The sequence below is a fragment of the Monopterus albus genome, unplaced genomic scaffold (assembly GCF_001952655.1).
Source record: "Monopterus albus unplaced genomic scaffold, M_albus_1.0 scaffold203.1, whole genome shotgun sequence".
In the NCBI taxonomy this organism is placed as follows: domain Eukaryota; kingdom Metazoa; phylum Chordata; class Actinopteri; order Synbranchiformes; family Synbranchidae; genus Monopterus; species Monopterus albus.
Window position 1 is genome coordinate 829,406 of NW_018128083.1, and position 19,101 is coordinate 848,506.

General features: G+C 41.2%; 2 protein-coding genes across 2 annotated transcripts in view; both read left to right on the forward strand.

Annotated features, from left to right (window-relative positions):
* The first annotated feature begins 6 nt into the window (after window positions 1-6).
* LOC109970612 (uncharacterized) lies at window positions 7-7,216 on the forward strand. Its single transcript, XM_020618295.1, has 3 exons — window positions 7-2,700; window positions 4,253-4,539; window positions 5,240-7,216. Exons 1-3 carry the CDS (start codon window positions 144-146, stop codon window positions 6,044-6,046), a joined length of 3,651 nt encoding a protein of 1,216 aa, XP_020473951.1. The 5' UTR covers window positions 7-143; the 3' UTR covers window positions 6,047-7,216.
* Window positions 7,217-15,260: 8,044 nt separating this feature from the next.
* The window catches only part of LOC109970595 (endothelin-3), an 18,652-nt gene continuing 14,811 nt past the window's right edge, over window positions 15,261-19,101 (forward strand). The window contains exons 1-2 of the mRNA XM_020618266.1: window positions 15,261-15,505; window positions 17,311-17,560. Of these exons, the coding sequence (XP_020473922.1) occupies window positions 15,439-15,505; window positions 17,311-17,560 (317 nt within the window). The 5' untranslated portion in view covers window positions 15,261-15,438. The remainder of the gene's footprint in view (window positions 15,506-17,310; window positions 17,561-19,101) is intronic.

Consider the following 19,101-nt stretch of genomic DNA (forward strand, 5'->3'; position numbering starts at 1 on the left):
GTCTCTTCGTGAATTCATCTGTGGAGGAGGTGTGTGCCGGCAGTCTCAGCTGCGATGGAGATGGCGGTGACATTTGTGGAGAGCCAAGCAACAGAAAGTTCCGCAGGAAGAAAGCACAGAAGTTTGCCTACCACAAGTGGTACATGTATGGGGGCGGGACATTCAAGAAGCTCTACAATGTTGAAAAAGGCGGTGACAGTGGTGTTATCAAAGGCAGGAAAAGTATAAACCCAGAGCATGAGGTTGTTCCGGGTCCAAAAAAAAAGTTATCAACAGTTCATAAGGAGACCATAGCAACAACAGGTTCAGCGATAAACATCACAAGCAGCAATGAAACTGTGTGCCACCCAGGCTGCCCTCCTGCCAAGCCATCCCTCATCTCTGCTGCAGATTATGATCTAAAAACAAGTCATCTTCATGCATCAAATAGCTTTCTCAAGACTCCACTCCGCAGAAATCTGTCTTTGTCTATATTGCCATTGCCTTCAGTTGCATCCCTGGGTGGGCACAAAACAAGCAGCCTGAGTAGTGTAGAGACAGGTGGATTGACAAATGAAGAAAAACATACTGATCCCACCCCACAACTATGTGGAGCCCATGTCCCCTCTGACAGGAAAAAGCAGAGAACTGATGACAAAATCACTTCTCCATTGAAGATGGAGGTCAACCCAAGCACAATGAGTCATCCCCCTCCCTCCATTGTTGGCAGTAGACCTCAGCACGATACACATCTCAGTTATATCAACCTTCAAACAAATCAAAAACACATGCAGCTTAAGGGAGTTCTCTTCCCGCCATGCATAATCAATGCAAATGCACTGTCTGTTAACACCTCACCAGCCACTTCCATCTCTTCTGCTGCCAAGACCAGCTTCCTGCCCAAGTACCAGCTCAAGCTACCTAATGCTGATTCAAATACTTCACTGCATGTTGGGGATAAACCAACAGGAATTGAAGACCACACTTTCACCTCTGCTTTATCATCTTCTCACAATGACCAAACCTCACCCTTGGTCACAACTTCTGAAAAGAAAGACAGCGATCCTGTCACTTCACCGTTGATGCAGACTTGTGAAATGAAAAAGACTTTCAGTACCACACAAGCTCATCTTCTCTCACCCTGCATGGCCACAACCCTTTGCCAGGTTAAAACATCAAGGTTCAATGAAAATGCAGCACCTAGTCTATCTGTAGTGCAGAGGCCATTTGCAGCAACCACAATAACCACAACCTGCCTAAAAGATTATCAGTCAGGATTATGCAGCACTTCGATACAGCCTTCAAGATCTGACACGGCCTCAGTGCCTCTGCAGTTGCACAGACCTGTTGAACCTACAGTTGCACACATCCCTGCTATGCCTCTCATAACCACAGCAAGCAATCAGACATCTACTGCTGCTGTTACAGCTTTCTCACAAAGTCAGTCTAACTCTAACCCTCCCCTGTCACATTCCCAACTCTCAACAGCATCAGACCCTGTAAACAGAGCATATGCCAGCCCAAACACCGCATCCGTACCTTGTCATATTGTACCATGTGACATGGTACAACCAGCTGCTCAGAACGTGTTTCATGTTCACACCGCTGACCTCCAGATCTGCCTCCAGCTCATATCTGATGAGCAGCTGGCTCTCATTGAACCGCAGATTGAGAATCAAGCAGATAGCAGCCTCTCACAGAGAAGCATGGAAGCACTGGGCCCTGAAGTGACCCAGAGTAAAGTTCAAAGCTCTGTCACCATGGAAATTAGCAGCGAGGGAAGGGGCCATCAACATCTGGGACATCAGAAGGAGATGGACCAAAGTGGGTCCTTAGCCACACTTCACATGGAGAGCACAAAACCTCCGCTGTCTGTCCACTTTGGGAAGGTGCAGCCAAACATCCACATGATTGAACACAGTAATTCCAGTCAGGCTGCAGTGTCAGCTGAATCTAAGCCTCCTGAAACTCTAGGCTTGATGCTACACCCACACAAATACAGTCATGTAAACACTGCCACAGAGACCTTGAACTCTTCAAGCAGCGCTATGTCAGCTGCTGCTTCGCACAAAGGTGTAAAGTCAGGAAGGAGACAAACTTCACAGGAGGAGCGTACCCCTTCTCTGAACCATTGTGCTGAGGAGCAGCTTTTGCTGGATAGGAGGGTTAGCCAAGGTCAACTGGTCTCACAAACACTCTCTGGCCAGCACAGCCTGAGTGTGACCTGTCTTTCTCCCAGCACAGTCAATCAGAATAGCACAAGAAGTGATCTTTTAGAAAAAGAAAGCCAACAGAAACTTAGCAGCAGGTTAGAGAGCGGAGAGCCTCATCCCTCGCTCCAGGTTAAATCAAGTCAGGCCTCCAGTGTTGCAGGTGCAGATGAACTCTCTGGGTTAGTTTCTACATTTTCTTTCAATAAATGCAAAACTCCAAGACAGCTGAAGCCACAAGCATCCATCTACAGCGGTAATCCTGCAGAACCTACATTATCTGAGACTTTGAATCCATCTCAACAAGCAAGCAGGGGCTGTGACAGGGTGGGACCTTTGGACAATTCTTCCCCTTTACAGGAAATGACTTTCAATGAATCACAGGATGTAATCTGCTCAGCCCACTCAGAACAACAACTGGGTTTGTTTACGTCAGTGACCTCTAACATCCAGGTGGAAAGACCCAGAAACACTCCAGCTGTGCTTACACATATTCAGAGCCCTTCTACAGGTATATTCAGTTTTATATTTTTAACAAATTATTGGAGCTAACATAGATTAAGTGCACCCACACTGTTCATCTGGTGTAACCTGCCTTGAATTAACCTTTCAGGCTCTTTAACCTCATAATTATTGTATAGCTACCTGTCCAGTGTCCTATAGTACAGAGACAACACAAAAAATGCACAACCATGTATTAGTTTTTAATGATGTTTGAAGAACCCATTTCTACCACAAGATGGGAGTAAATGTCCATAGGCCCACAGAATCTGAACCAGATTTTGAGTACAACAAAATCACCAAAACTTGCAACTGCTGTGGAGAGCTTTGGGAAAGGAATGAAATGCTCTAGGAGGATAATTTAAATTATAGACAAAGTAATCAAATGCCAGTTTGCTTACAAAATCTCTTCATGCTAATATAAAACAGCAGGTGCATGTGGCTTTAATTTTGACCATGACCCCCAGACCTTTACAGAGAGCTGTAGTGCCCTGCAGTATTTGAAAATGTCATCTGTTCTTCAACATAACACAAAACACCAACTTAGCTCCTTTTTCATTTAAAGAAGGTGCGGATTACAGACAATAACAGAGTTATCTCCCCCTATCCTGGGGAGCACAGGATAAACAAAAGAGCTGTCAGTGGGAGACCTCCATCCACCACCTCTGTCAGGTTTGGCGTGTACAGCTGCCAAACAGAGGTTGTAGTGAACTCAATTAAATAACCAGACGAACTGAGGTAGCGAAAAGTTCTTTACTGGTAAACAAAACAACTAACAAAAGTCCAGGATATAACTCAGGTCGATAAGACAGTCCAGGGTCGGCGCCGGTTAACAGGTATAGCCAGGGGATCCAAACTCGAGGTCAATAAGACAGTCCAGGGTCGGCGCCGGTTAACAGGTATAGCTGCCTAAATAGAAGTGAAAAACAGGTGCAAACAATAAGGAGCAGGTGAACTAATGATGATTAAATAAAAGGGCCAAAACTGAGGTGAAACAAAACAGGAAGTGATGAGAAAATAAAAGCATGACAGGAAGCAAGAGGGGCAGGAGCATGACAACCTCTAAACAACAAACACAGTGTCTAGCTGTCCTGGTGTCACTGACACCAGAGTTCAGGCAGTTGCTGGAAATGTAATTTCCCTGCAGATTATTATGTTTGCCAGGTTAAGGTTAATGCTTGCAGCTAGTCTATGGTAACACCGTCGAGGTTTTACATGAAAAACCTCAAAGGGGAGTGGACAGAGGAGGTGTGCTACTGGTCTATGTGGGTTTTCTTAGAGCGCTGTGCATGCAAAAGCTTGTGCAAGTTTTTTTTTATCAGGAAAATTGCTTTTATACCCAACCACCAAATATGCCATTCACTTAATATGTATTTATAGACTCAATCCAAAAGAAAATGTAATTCAAGTTTCTGCATCCCAGCTTTTGAATACTGTAAGTTGTAAGACCCCCAACTTAGTTTTAACACTGGCAAGGTAAAATGGATGGATTAACACTGCCATATCGTAGACAATTCACCCTCCTAAAAACAACTAGATTTTGGTTGTTTTTCCTCCCCTAGGGCTCACAGAGGGAGCCTCCCAGATGGGATGTGCAGCCCAGAAGGAGTCGCAGACATGGGCTCATGGAGGATTGAGCCTTGGGCAGCCAGACAGCACAGATTGGAGGCCAAAGCAGAGTCGAGAGGCTGGAGAGACAAACCACCATAGCGTAGAGGGGCAGGGTGGAGGAGCGGTGATGGGAGAGGATAATAACAGAGGAATCAAGTCAGACCAGGTGCCAGACCAGTGGGGTAACACCAAGACTAAGTGCAGATACATGGGTTCATCAGATATGCTAAAGCCAGTGGTGAGACTGAATGAACTTATTCACTGCACTGCCTGTTTATTATACATACAATTTGTATTTTTTCATGCTGTAAAATCCAAAAAACACAATGAAACACAATTGAGAAAAACAGAAACTAAATATAAAGAATTTATTCCAATCCAGAGTTCTTTCTACATAGTTTTTATTGCTTTAATTATTTTTTAAGTATTCACACGGTCCTGATCTGGGTATCACATGCAAGCAGGTTTCAAGTATGAGGTTTGCTACATCACAAAAATGTATTTCAATTTAAAGACATTTACCATAAATAAACTAAACCAAAGTGTGCATAACTGAGCCACACACAGTGGCAAGACATAGAGACAGTGAGGATTTATGAGCTTTTTGCAAATCTTTAAAACTTCAGTATTAAAACAATACCAGCAGCAAACAGCTGAGAGTAGTTATATGGGCAGAGGTCTGTTTCCGCAGTAAACTTTCCTCTCTATGAGTACAAACAAGCTGTATAGTGAATAGTTGAGTGCTTTTAAAAACAGAATGCTCCAGCAATATAGGATTTGTTCCCTGTGATGATTTGTGCCATAGTTTACAGGTCAACAGACATATTAAGCTTTGTGGTATTTCAGCAGTGCAGGAAACTATCAAGAATGTTCAGTGGAGGGAGGATAATGACTGTATTATTGTGATACTCATCCTTATATTCTTCTTTAATTAACAGGGAGAAGACAAACAGGTCAAGGCAGATTCCTGTAAAAATTCTTGGCTATCTGAGCAGGATCTTCAGCATCATTCCCAGACACACTCAGAAATGTTTGAATGCCCTCCACAGAGCCCTCTGCAAGCTCCAAGCTCATCAGGTAACCTTAATATGCCCGTCAGCAGTGGCACAACTGGCCTTTTTAATTCTGCCCAGCCCCTTCTGGAAATGAGCAACTTTTACTTCTCACAACAACATTGGGAAAGCAGTATCATCCATAACCACCAAGCACAGAGGATCTTAAGCGAATTCAGTTCTAGTGAACATATCAAAGAGCAAGACAAGTCACAGAATGCTTTTTCACAAATTGAGTGCAGCCCTCAGCAAAGATTTCCACTTCAGGATGAGAAGCAAGACCAAAAGCAGAAAAGCTCAAGTCTTTCACCTGATGTTAAAACATCATCCATCAGACACTACTGCCAAGTTTCTCATTCTGTTCAAGGCAGCAGAGCCACTGCTGGCTATAAAGGAGATAATAATATGCTGGACAATAGGCTGCCATCAAAGACCTTTAATTATGCAGAACCTGAGCAGAACACCAAGGATTGGGCATCAAATGACTACACAGTGCAGAGCAGTAACTCTGGGAGACCCGACACTACCAACAAATACCAGTCTCTTCTTTTGGCTGGTCAGCTTCAAGGCTACCAGTCAGCTGAGTGTCTGACCAGTGGAGTGAGGCCTGTACAAAGCTGCCAAGACTACGCAGGAGACACCAGCAGTAGTGACGATGAGGGAAAGCTTATCATTGCTTTAGGAGAAAAGTGAACATACATATACACTATCTGAATTTTATTTACAGTGGTTGATTATCTCAATGGGCTGAATGGAACCACACGTCAATAAGTGAATAAAATGAACTGTCATGTTTTCCCATTACAAATAATACATTAAAAGGGCAGTGGACAATTCTGCAAGTATAATGTAGGTTGAGTGCGAGCAAATGCTGCATCCATGTCATATTGTTAAACAGAATGACATTTCTGTTCTGCACTCGTTGTCTGTTAACTTATCATTATATGAAAGTAACTGTCCCCGTTTAGGAAAAATCTACAATCACTGAAAAATCTGCATGGCTAATTTTTTTCGCAGCAAGACTGCTAGCTTCACATTGCTAGTCCCCTCCTCTCCGTAATGCTTTTCTCAATGAGTGTTGACAGAAAAGTGGCTTTCTTCTGCTATTGATCCCAACCGGCGGGATTAGTTCTGCCTCTAAGAAACACTGTAACCTCTGTTTTGCTCACACAAATTGCTACAGCTTTCCCACACTCTCCTATAAATTGCACTCTGTAACCTTCTCACTACCTTCCCAGATAGCACCTGTCTGTATGAGCCATGTACACATGCTGCCAAATAGCCATTAAGTTGCTGATCAGATCATGCAGGTAAAACAGGAACTGGCTTGACTGGTGGGGCATGACCCCTTTTCCCAGTCTAGATTTGGGAATGAGTCAGCAGCTGTAATCGGACACCAGGGCTCATGGGAACAGGAAATGCAAACATTTTTGTACATAAATGCACAGCTAAAGCTCTCGCTGACTTGCTTATCAATTGTCAGCCCATTAGTGGCCATAAACCTTTCGAGATTTGACAGGTGTATGTGTGCAGTAATGCTTAATGGGCTTTATCTCATATGTATCTGTTCAGGCCTATTTGGTTTGACATGCTAGAAGAGTTTCCAATCCTGTTGGACGCAAAGGAAAGGCAGACAGAAAAATGTGCCACCATCTACAGTCACAGTTATTGTACAAGCTGATTTATCTTTGTGTTAATTTTTCATTTTTAAATTTTATTTTTTTTGTTAAAGATCACAAATGCACACATAACTGACAAAGCAAATGCAAACTCATCTCAGATGCATTGCTCATCATTTTGTGTTAAAAGAAGAAGTAAATTAAATTGTACTCAAACTCATGTTTTTTCTGGTCTGATTGTATGAGCCCCTTCTTCATTTAAACCTTTGACTTAGTCTCTTGGACTCATGTCTTTCTTTTTGGCCTAGGGGGCCAAAGACAAACACATCAGCATTTTACAAAGTTGTTCACATGTGATCCAACAATTGCTATATTAGTATTTATTTGGAATCTTTTATCTGGTCACCTGATAAATGTATATCCAAATAGAATGTGTCAATAAGTGTTTTCCCCATTTTCCCATTGAGGTGAATCAGAGTGGTAGCCAAAAAAAAACACCTTGTCATTACATTTGTGAACCAAACACAGTGGCATATTTGCTGAATTCATCCAGAAATGACTCAGGATCCAAGAATGGCTTGGTTAATGTTGCTTCTCCTCTGAACATTTTCAGGATTGTGGGTTCAACTTCTCCATGATGCATTTGTTCATCTTTTATATTTTTTTATACAGGAGAGTTTCATGTCCACCCCAGCCAAAGATGTGCTCCAATCACAGGTCTTTGTTTAGGGTTAAAATGAAGGGGAATTTTACTACTGGTGTTAGTCTTTAGCTTAAAGCATTAAACCTAAGAACAGCTTCACAGACTATTTACAGTTTACAAGAATGAACTTTCACCCTTAGCTTTTAAGCCTTCACAGAGGTCCTTCATACAGTAACTAGGCAAATTCTATATTCTAATAAAAATATATATGTTCATGAATGTGTAATATGATTAGGGGTGTACCAATCCAGTATTCAGTATTGGTGTTAATCCCATATTGGCCAAAATCACTGGACTGGATATTGTATAATCCAGTCCAATATAATCAGAAACCATTAGCCCTAAACTATCACACGAATGCTTAATGACACCTGAGCGACATGCCATGAAGAGAGATGAGCAGTATGCATCATGTGAACAGTAGCTAGAATGTGAGTGAGAGGTGAGACCTGTCAGTAGTTACCATGCCAGCTGTGTGGAATTATTTTAAACTCAAGGAAGGAAAAAGTAAAGCCGAGTGCAATTTAAGCAATGTGAGCGTTTCAAGAGGTGGTGCTGGAAACTTCAGCGAATCACATGCAGAAGCAATACAGAAAGGCATATGCTGGATTTATGCATGCTACAAGCGCAAAGAAGAAAAGTGTGCCGCAACAACAAACTTTGCGGGAAACTATTCAGAAATGTGAGAATCTCTGCTCTAACAGCAACAAAGCAACGCTGATAATGGAGAAAGTGACTGAATTCACTGAACTGGATGACCAACCCCTTACTGTTACTATGATTAGTTTCACAACTGATGTCTGGAGCTCAGCATAAAGCAGTGCTGCAGGCTAAACAGTTTCATGGCTCACACACAGGAGAGTTCATTGCTGCAGCAATGGAGGAGACGTTAAATACATGGAAAACTGAGAAACATAAAGACCATGTCATTTTAAGAGACAATGCTAGTAAATAAATTTTTTTTTAATCAAATTGAATTTAATCACTTTCACTGGCCAAGTATGTTGCACACACACAAGGAATATATTTCCAGTACAGAACCAAGGCAGCCTACAGCACTAACTCACATCGATGGCAGCGCTGTCCCAGAACAACTTGGGATTCAGTGTCCAAGGACACTTTGACATGTGGACTGGAAAGAATGGAACTCAAACTGCTGACCGTTCTACCACCTGAGCCACAGTCACCCCAAAAGTATGCAAGCTAGCCAGGAGTTTAACCTAGAATCTTCTGATCAGTAGTCAGACACGCTATCCATTGCACCACTGGCCCAGTCATAATGCAAAAAAGCAACTGATCACTTTGGAGTTCCCAGTTTGGGATGTGTTGTGCAGCTTATTTTGAACGAGGAACTGCTATCACAGAGTAGTGTAAGTGATGCATTGGCTATCCGCAGAAAAATTGTGGGTCACTTCAGGCACTCAGCAGTTGCCCATTCATGTTTGGAGGACATTCAAGTGGAGCTGAATATGCCACTCAAGTGTCTGCAACAAGATATACAAACAAGGTGGAACAGTACAAATTTCACGATTGAGAAGCTCATTACACAGAAATGGGCCCTGTGTGCATACGCAACAGAACGTGACATGCCAGCCACATTGACTGCAAACCAGTGGGGGGTACTGGAAAAGACCATTCTAGCCCCATTTGAGAAGTTGACAAGGGAGGTAAGCTCTTCACCTCCATCTGATGTCAGCCTTGTTGTTAGTGTCCTTAAATATGTACGTTCTCACACAAAAAAAGAAGACTGATGAGGGAATTAAAAGCATGAAAGGCATCCTCCTCTTAACAGCTGAAAGATGGTATTGGATTGGTATTGATTTTGGCAGATACTCAAGGTTGTGGTATTGGTATTGGACATGAAAAAGTGGTATTGAACCACATCTAAATATGATCAACCAAAGTCCCACCATCATTATATAGCCTACCCAGTCATCTGTCACTGAGGCCACGCTGGCTGCTGCATGGCCAGTAAATTCCTTCATATTGTATGTTGTAATATAATGGTACCTACATCCAAAAATCATCTATAACTGATTATGCCACAATAAACATTGTCATTTTACTGCTTTAATATTACAAACTACAAACACAGAGTTATTGCACAAGAGTCTTTAGATTTTCTTTAAAACCTCAGCCAGTGGAACAAATCTAGTTAATCCCCAGAAGGCTTATCAGGGAGGCCGGTCTCCTTTTGATGAACACATCAGAGCTGATGACACATTATATAGTTCAGATTTCATGCCTCTGGTGAGAAACCAATCATAGTTTTAGAAAACCAACAAGTCATTGAAAAAGTTGCACATCTGTTAGGGAATCTGACATTCTTTTTGTTTTGCCAAATAGCAGTTCCAACAAGTTGCAAAAGCATTTGTACACCATGACAGTATGTCCTCCTAAATTCCAGACCAAGACAGGAAAGGTCTGGAACACTGAGGCAGCAAGTTCAACATGTCCAGAATTTCAGTAGTTCCCCAGATGGTCACCGAGTACATCCAAATTGGCTTGAGGCTTCAGTGGGTGAGCCAGCTGTGGGTTAATCAGACTTGACTTTACACAAGGAATCAAAACTTTCAAAGACCCATAAACCAGATGATACCTCTGGACTGAAGCGGACAATAGCAGATTTTTTGTGCCAATATTTAGAAATAAAATTTTTTAAATTCTTTCAAATTTTGTCATCTGCATGGTGTTGCGTTGTTGAAAGTGCTGTTGTTATATTAATTATACTGTACATGTGTGGTATTAGGCTCAGTGGTCTGATGGAACATCTTGTTGTCTACTTGGCTAACAAAGGTCCATTCACACCACACCTGTCAAGTAGCAAGTGAAACACTGTCTGACTTATTCGTAATTTCACACATTGAATGCAAATGTAAAGGATAAACTAAAGTTGTTCAGTATACATACAAATGAATCTTTTTCTAACTTTAAATTAGCTGTCCCTGAAGGGAAATTTGTAGCTTGTATTTGTAACTGAATGAAATGGTTCAGATCAGGAAGGTGATTAGTGATTTTTACCTTTCCAGTTTGTTTCTTTTTTATGCTGTGTTCCGCAGCCTTTAACGGTGTGCTATATGCATCCCAGTGGTAACCTCTTTTATGTGATTCAAACAAACTCTGGTGTGTTTGTCTTTTTGGGTTTGATGTGTTTGGGGAGGTGTAAATACTGTCATTTCAGTTCAAGTGTGGACCATATTTAGACTCCTGACTTCCTGAAATGGTTGGCCACCATCTGCACATCGTTTGTGCTACAGTATGAGCATGGACACAGAAAATACACAATTAATACAGACTGTATAAAGGAATCAGGAGCTACTGGACTTGTACAGTCCAGTCCAGTCTGAGACCTGAACATGGACACTACTCTGACTATGCATTATGTGACTCTATGGCTTCTAGTCTGTTTGTTTTTTTTGTCTGCCAGCAGCAGGTGGGTCATAAAACATTCTCAGTTAAGCAAGGTACACTAGCTTATGTTTACACTGATGGTGACACCGAAGACTGATGATAGTGGCAGACTCTCAAACTGACTTACATTAGACACTCGACCTTTATTTTTCACAGGGTACATGAGCAAAGGAATGAACTCCTGTTGACACTACACTGCAGTTTCCTCCCACACTTTAAACACATGTAAGTTATGTAAATCAAAAACTCCACATTGCCTGTAGGTGAAAATGGGAAGCTATGAAGCTATTTGTCACTGTATACCGAATGTGTTAGCCTGTGATAAGGAACCTATCTTGAGTGAAAGCTGCCTCTTGCTCAATGTAGGCAACGACATGTTCAGCCCTGTGTGCCCCTGAACAGGTTAACAGGGTTAAAATATTTGACTTCTTGATTGATTTAGACCACTTTTCTCATAACTGGGCTGGCTCTGGTCCATAAGCTGCAAGCCTGGCCCACACATAGTGCATGAACAGTGATTAAGTGATCACAGTGTCTCTGAACCCAGTCTGTGCCATTATGTGAATTCAGTCATCTGATGAAAACATTGCATTACTGCAGCTAATAACAAAAGGCTTACAGAATAATCTATGAGCCAGGAAACATCTTTAAAGATTTTATTACCTTTACATACTATCTCCACCTTTCTCATGACAGACACTTTGACTTTGCATTGACATCGTATAAATATTCTCACATATAGGCCTTTTTTCATTCCAGTCATTGTGACATCATTTTGATGAGAGCATGGTTTGCAGGTGAACTACAGTAAAGCAAAGTACAAGTTGGATGGATGGATGCAATTTCATTCACCGCTACTATAATCTTATGTCCAGTATTTGTCTGCTTTATATCCATAAAGCAACATAAATAAGAATATAAATGTTGTTGTTGGGTAATCGTGATCCTACTTAACAGTTTAATATGACAACACTTGAAGGGACACAAATAGTGTGTGTTTGTTTCGCGATATTTAATAGAGTTTAATCAGGAATTTTTTATAATAAAGTCTTTGGTATATTGACTCACAGGAGCCATTAGACACATGTTCAAGAATATAGCTTGTTCTCTAGTAACACATTTGAGTCAGAGTGAGACACCAAAAAGAAACTGATATATCAGTGACAAAGTGTATACAACAAACAGTATTACTCACTCAGCTGTGTTCAAAATTTGACATATTGGGAATTATATTATCCATCCAACCATCCATTTTTTATATTGCTTATTCCTGAACAAGAAACAAACAACCAGACATACCCACACTCACTCCTACGGGCAGTTTAGAGTCACCAGTCAACCTATGCTGCATGTCTTTGGACTGTGGGAGGAAGCTGGAGTACCTGGAGAGAACCCACGCAGGCACAGGGAGAACATACAAACTCCACACAGTAAGGCCCCGGGTCAGCCCGAGCTCAAACCTGGATCCATTTTGCTATGAGGCAACAACACCCAATTATATTATTATAATTATAGTTATTACCCCGGGAATCAAACCACCAACCTTCCAAATGGGATACGACCGCTCTCCCGAGCCACAGCTCTCCCTTTAAAAACATATTTCCCCAAGATGTTTGAAACTTTGATGTATTAATTCTGACCCAATCTGGTGTGAGCAAAGAACAGAGTACTGGTTCAGTTTTACCAAGCATGGGTAACACATCTGTGTATTTACTGACCACAGAAATACAGTGTTGGTCAGAAACAATGTGCAGGGACCTGGAAAGCACTGAACCTGTTATGTCCAATATCAGCAAAGCCAACCTGACATTAACTTTGACTCAGCACACAAGCATGTTAGCTGTATGTCCCTGAACTATAAAACTCCATGTGATACATCCTCTGATCATTTGATTGTGGCTCTCAGAGTGAGTAACACCTCTGCTGCCAACACTTCATTCCTCATAGTGACAAAGCACTGAAATACAGTTGTGTAGCAGCATTCCTTCACATCAAACTGAAGTTACTATGCCTACAGTTCATAAGTGGTCTTTTTGGACATTCAGAAGGAAGGGGGATGTAATCCAGTGTTAAGAACTTTTAATAAAGGAAAAGTCTTAATTACATTGTGTCACAAAACTATGCTCCTGTGGCTAATGCAGCCCTCTGTATTACTCTGCATGTTACGCCACTCACTCTAATAAAGGAACATTGATAACATGAATTAAGCATGCCTTTCTATTTAGATTAGTTTTACATACATTTACTAAAAATTGTACTATAAATACAACCTATGATAAAGTATAAATGTTATGTTATATATGTTAAGTATAAATGTTATGTTATTTAAATTAACTTATTCTCATTCTCATATTATGGCTTTTACAGATTAGCACTGAAACTTGTATTTTTGTGCCCTTTCCAGCTGTAAGAAAACCTCACAGACATTTGTAATAATAACACAATTAAAAATCCAAATCTACATTATAATATTGCTCAACATGACACTGTAGACATCACACATTTGTCTAGACAAGGGGCCCAACACTCTGTTTGCTTAATTTTCCTGTTATGTGGAGCCTTTGACAAACAAGTACTCATTGCTGAACCTTTGCAATTTAGGGGTGAGTGGCCATGGTTCGTCTAGACAGGGCCGGGATGTCAGCAGAACACAGAGGGCTGAGTGGTGTAGACGTTTTAGACACCATGTGTTACAGGTAAAAAATTTGGCAAATCCCATCAGCATTGGTGGAAGAAACGTTTTTAATAACATTTTCAATGAACTTTACTAAGATCCCAAAGGTTTCAACATGCAATTTTTCAAAAAAGGTCAAGCAAATCATTTAGGCCCCCCTCCCCCCATATGTAACAGTATATACTCCGGTTCAATCAGGGCTGACCACTGTGGTCACAACCACATAGGTTCTAGCTACTGATCTCACAAGGAACAATGGCCAAGTGTTTTAGTCTGATTATTTTCCTTATGGATCTATGTGAAATAGAGGCTCTAATTTCCACCCATTCTCATGCTAGGTAGTTTGTGAAAGACATTCCTGCCACTCCACACACCATATCAGTGTGTTTTCTGTCAAAACATCACAGGGCTCCAGACTACAACCTGGCTGACAGAAAATAAATTCAGCCAAAAAAACAACAAAGATTAGGAACTCGTCTGTTAGTGAATATGCAGCTCTTAAATGATGGCCAACTTTAGATGTACAGTTATAGCCTGTTGGCTGACCAGGTAAGATATGAATTAACTTTGGACTTGCTTCTATAGAAAGACATTTAGACACAGACAGTGGGAAACTGGCTGACAAGCTACATGATTAAGTAGCATTCAGGCTGCAAGTCTGAAAATCAAAGCACAGACATTTTTGTTATCTATAGCAAAGTTGTAAAAGTAATCCCCACATTTTTGTTAGTCAGAAAACATCACCTGAATACCAAAGAAAGAAATGTTTTTCTTGGTTCTTCAGAAAAAAACAACAACAAATTCATATAAATTACAATTCTGGTTCTCAGTACTAGTTTCTCTGGAACATCGCTGTGATTTCATGCTACAAAATGCAACATTGGAAAATTGATTTGAGAAATAAATGTATTTCACATAAATAAAATGAAAATCAAGACAGCACTACATTGAAACTGTCATATAATGCAACGCCATGCTGGGCTAGGAGTTCTCAAAGGCTTCTCAGTTTCTAGCCTACTACTTCTAGAAAATGGAAATTTGGAAATGTGTTTAATCAGACTTAGTGTGTGCATGCAATGAAGTTATCATTTAGCATTATTTTGAATTAATGTATACACTGTCATTCTTTACTTTAGTGACTTAGAGACCCGTGAGAGTGATAAAGAGAGCTTTGCTTTGTAGCAACATCCAAGCACTTAGATGATAAAATTGATTCCAATATCATGTAAATATACTTTACGTTTGAGGCCAATATTTTTAACATTGAATTTGTGGGACTAGGTATGTAAATTCTGTAAGTTGCATACAGTTTCGCAACTAATTCCGTTAAACACTTCTTAATAAATGCCAGCAGTGGCCGGAGGTTAATCGGAACCGCGTTTCCAATTTTCATTAGCCTTGACTAGATGACTTTTATTGTGACAACGGTATCCGGAAGTTTGCGTGATTTTGCGGCTGACTTGTGGCGGGATGTTCGCGCGATAAAAGGGAGTCCGCTGACAGAAGCGAACAGAGCGGCGCTACATTCGGTCAGCAATTACTTGTTAAATGTTAACTTCACTGCTTCACAGATAAACACAGAAGCGACCCAGCTGACGCTTTGGACCGTCGGACTGTCCTATTCGGACATTTCAACTTTTGTTTGTTTGTTTTTTAATTTTCTGAGGCTTCATGTGTGATGGCTTTCGTGTCATCTATTGATGTGGGACTTCTGTTTCTTGTCGTGACAGCTTCCTTAGCACATGGTGAGTAGTGCTGTGAGTCGTCTTTTATTGTGCACAGCGGGACAAGCTGCTGTGCACACGCTGATAGCACACTGTCTAGATAACTAAACTAATGGAGGAGAAGTCTTAACAGGTGAATCAAAGCATTAGTCTGTTATCTGTCAGTTAACGGTGTCAGGCCCATTATTTGTATAAATATCCAATATCACAAATCAAAAATTCACCTCAGTTGGCTTTGTGTGTCTGTTGTAACACAGTTCAGCAGCATTCAGATTAAATAGCCAGTACTAGAGGAGTCAAAACGTGAATGACACAATAATAACAATTTTCATGTTTTAAACACACAACGCCAACATAACAGTAGACGTGTTCTCAGATCCTCAGACAGTTCTTTGCTCTTCTTTCTTTTCTCCATGCTCAGTGTGGTCCACACACACAAAGGTTGAGTCATCGTTTCTCAATTTTAACTGGTTGCAAGTGTGATTTCTGCAGTTGAAGGCAGAAATGTACATACATCTTAGCCAAACACAGTTTGTCACAACATTTAGGCCTATAAACATTCGCTGTGTTAGGTCAGTTAGGATCACTACTTTATTTTAAGAATGTGAAGAATAGTAGAGAGAAAGATTTCATTCATCACATTCCCATTGGGTCAGAAGTTTACATACACTTGGTTAGTACTTGGTAACATTGTCATTAAATTGTTTAAGGTGGGCCAAATATTTCAGGATACCTTCCACAAGCTTCTTGCAATAAGTAGCTGGAATTCTCACCCATTCCTCCTGATAGAACTGGTGGAGCTAAGTCAGGTTTGGAGGCCTCCTTGCTCACAGTCCTGTTGGACTGAGGTCAGGGCTTTGTGATGGCTACTCCGGTACCTTGACTTTGTTGTCCTTAAGGCATTTTACCACAACTTTGAGTTGACAGCTTTGTGCATTGAAGAGAGAAAAACTCTGGTCCTGTAACCTGCATCATTTATAGTGTCATTTAGTCACAGCTGCATCTTCTAAGGAGATGGTGCATCCTGACACTTGGCAAGTTTGACCAAATTCTTGTTAGCCCCGTACTGAGGAGTAGTTTATCTATATTATTTGAAAATTATCTTTCTAAATTATCGCACATATTTCATAATTCCTATAATGTCAATATATATTATTCGCAGTGAAATTACTTGTAGATTTAGGCTTCTTTTATGTCGGTGTGGCTGTTATCTGTTCTCACAGTTTTTAGGAAAAGTGCAATGCACCAGTGTTTGTGTTGAAATGTAGTCTGAACAGGTCTACACCCAAGCATACAGACTGTGTTTGAAGCTGTTCTGGCTTTACACTGGCGGGAAAATAGAGCCCCATATGTAAATATCATAAGGCCTGGTCTGGTGACTTCACGCACACACTGAATGTCCCCACAGGGACATAGGCCTGGCAGGTTTACAGTTTCCAGCCAAAGTTGTCCAACGCATCTCAAAATCCTGTGGTCCTTCTCAGCCCAACAATATTCTGCACAGCGTCTGTTGTAGGAATGCCACTGGTTATAAAAAATATTTTGTATGAACTTCATGTACACAGACACACTAAGAAAGTCATTTTCAGCTTTTCCTGTTTAGGGGTCGCCACAGCGAATCGTCACACTGACGACTCACATGTTGACATTTGGCATGTGTTTTACGCTGGATGCCCTTCCTGACGCAACCCTGATTCGAACCCAGGGTGCAGTGGCGAGAGCGCTGTGCCTTAACCACTATCCTACCAGGGACGGCTATAGACACACTCTACAGTATCTACTAAAATACTATAGAATGAGTTTCTCACAGTACTGTGATCCTGCAGGTTCCTCATCTAGCAAAGATGTGAGCCCAAGGAGGGAGGTGGAAGTGCTCCAGCTGAGCACAAGGGCGATGGTGCCTGACCGTGTCGACAACCTCCCCAGAGTCGCTTCTCACAGTGGTGCCAAGCTCTGCTCTGCCTGTGGCTCGCCGGGAGCCAGGAAGCGTGTAAAGAGGTGCACATGTTATACTTACAAAGACAAGGAATGTGTGTATTACTGCCATCTGGACATCATCTGGATCAACACACCAGAGTAAGAGTCATTCTTCAAACAGCCTCATTGTGCCCCAGCTTTTCAGTGAGTTGTTGTAGGTTCAGATTGGCTGCAGTACTGTTACATTACTGTGATTCTCCTGGAGGGTGTCTGTGCTGTATACAGTGACATCATTACATGCTGGTATTGTATAATTCAGGTAATTACATCAGTGTCTCTTTAAAGTTTGAAGTAGCTCATAGGATCATGAGCTGTTCACTGCACATAACTCATCATCTTTAATCACAGACCTAACAACTAAGACTTACAGTTTCTTGAGTGAACATTGTACAAAGTGCTGTGTAACTATCATCATATTAGTACAGGAATACTAGAGGAGGTACAAATACGTGAGCAATGTAGAACAGAGAGCCCTGAGCTTCTCGTTTTTAAACCATGAAGAAATCTGTGGAAATTGAGCTGTAAACAAACCCATCAGCTTCCTGTGACTTTGTGAACTGTGACGATCTGATGACATCCGAAGCAGTCTAGACATTGAGCTCTCAGGTATTTTAATTCCACTGTGGATTTCTGAGAGTGTCCAGGAGGCAGCAGCGAGGCATTCACGGTGTGGCCGTCTGAAAGATTTGGATATTGAGAAGCTGCAGAATTTAAACAGAACTGGTCTCACTCTGGTGCCAATTTTACATTGAAACAACAGGTCTAATAATAGCAATGGTTGTTCATCCTGCTGCACCAGAATCAGCTGTCTGATGTGGGTCTGACCAGCCAAGACCACTACAGTGGCAAGAAAAAGTATGTGAACCTTTTGGAATTTCATGGTTTTCTGCATTAATTTGTCATAAAATGTGATCTGATCTTCATCTAAGTCAAGAGTACTGACAAATATAATGTGCCTAAAATAATAACACAAACACAATTTTGATCTTTCATGTCTTTATTGAGAACAACCATAAAAATCTCATAGTACTAGTGGAAAAAGTATGTGAACCCTTGAGTTAATGACCTCAAAAAAGCTAATTGGAGTCAGGTGTGAAAATGAGTTTGGAGGTGTGGACTAGAGCTACTTTGACTGATAAAAACCACTCAAACCTTTGGAGTTTGCTCCACACAAGAAGAATATGCTTATGTGAGCCATGCCTCACCAAAAAGAGCTTTCAGATTATCTACGATCAAGAATTGTTGATTTACCTAAAGCTGGAAAGGGTTATAAAGTGATTTCAAAGACTTTAGAAATTCACCAGTTTACAGTTAGGCAAACGATCTACAAATGGAGACACTTTGGGACGGTGGCTACTCTACCAAGAAGTGGGCGCCAAGTCAAAATGACCCCAAGAGCACAACGAAGACTTATCAATGAGGTAAAGAAACAACCCCGAGTGACAGCCAAAGATTTGAAGGCATCATTGGAACTGGATAACATCTATGTTCATGAGTCTACAGTACGTAAAACATTGAACAAGCAGGGTGTCTATGGCAGGACACCATGAAGGAAGCTGCTGCACGCCTGAAGTTTGTGAAAGAGCACATTGACACTCCACAGCAGTATTGGCAAAATGTTTTGTGGACTGATGAAACTA

Coding starts and splice junctions, on each gene's coding strand:
- LOC109970612 (XM_020618295.1), top strand. CDS start 144: ATGTATGGGGGCGGGACATTCAAGAAGCTCTACAATGTTGAAAAAGGC. Junction 2,701..4,252: donor TATTCAGAGCCCTTCTACAG/GTATATTCAGTT, acceptor TTCCTCCCCTAG/GGCTCACAGAGGGAGCCTCC. Junction 4,540..5,239: donor CAGATATGCTAAAGCCAGTG/GTGAGACTGAAT, acceptor TTTAATTAACAG/GGAGAAGACAAACAGGTCAA.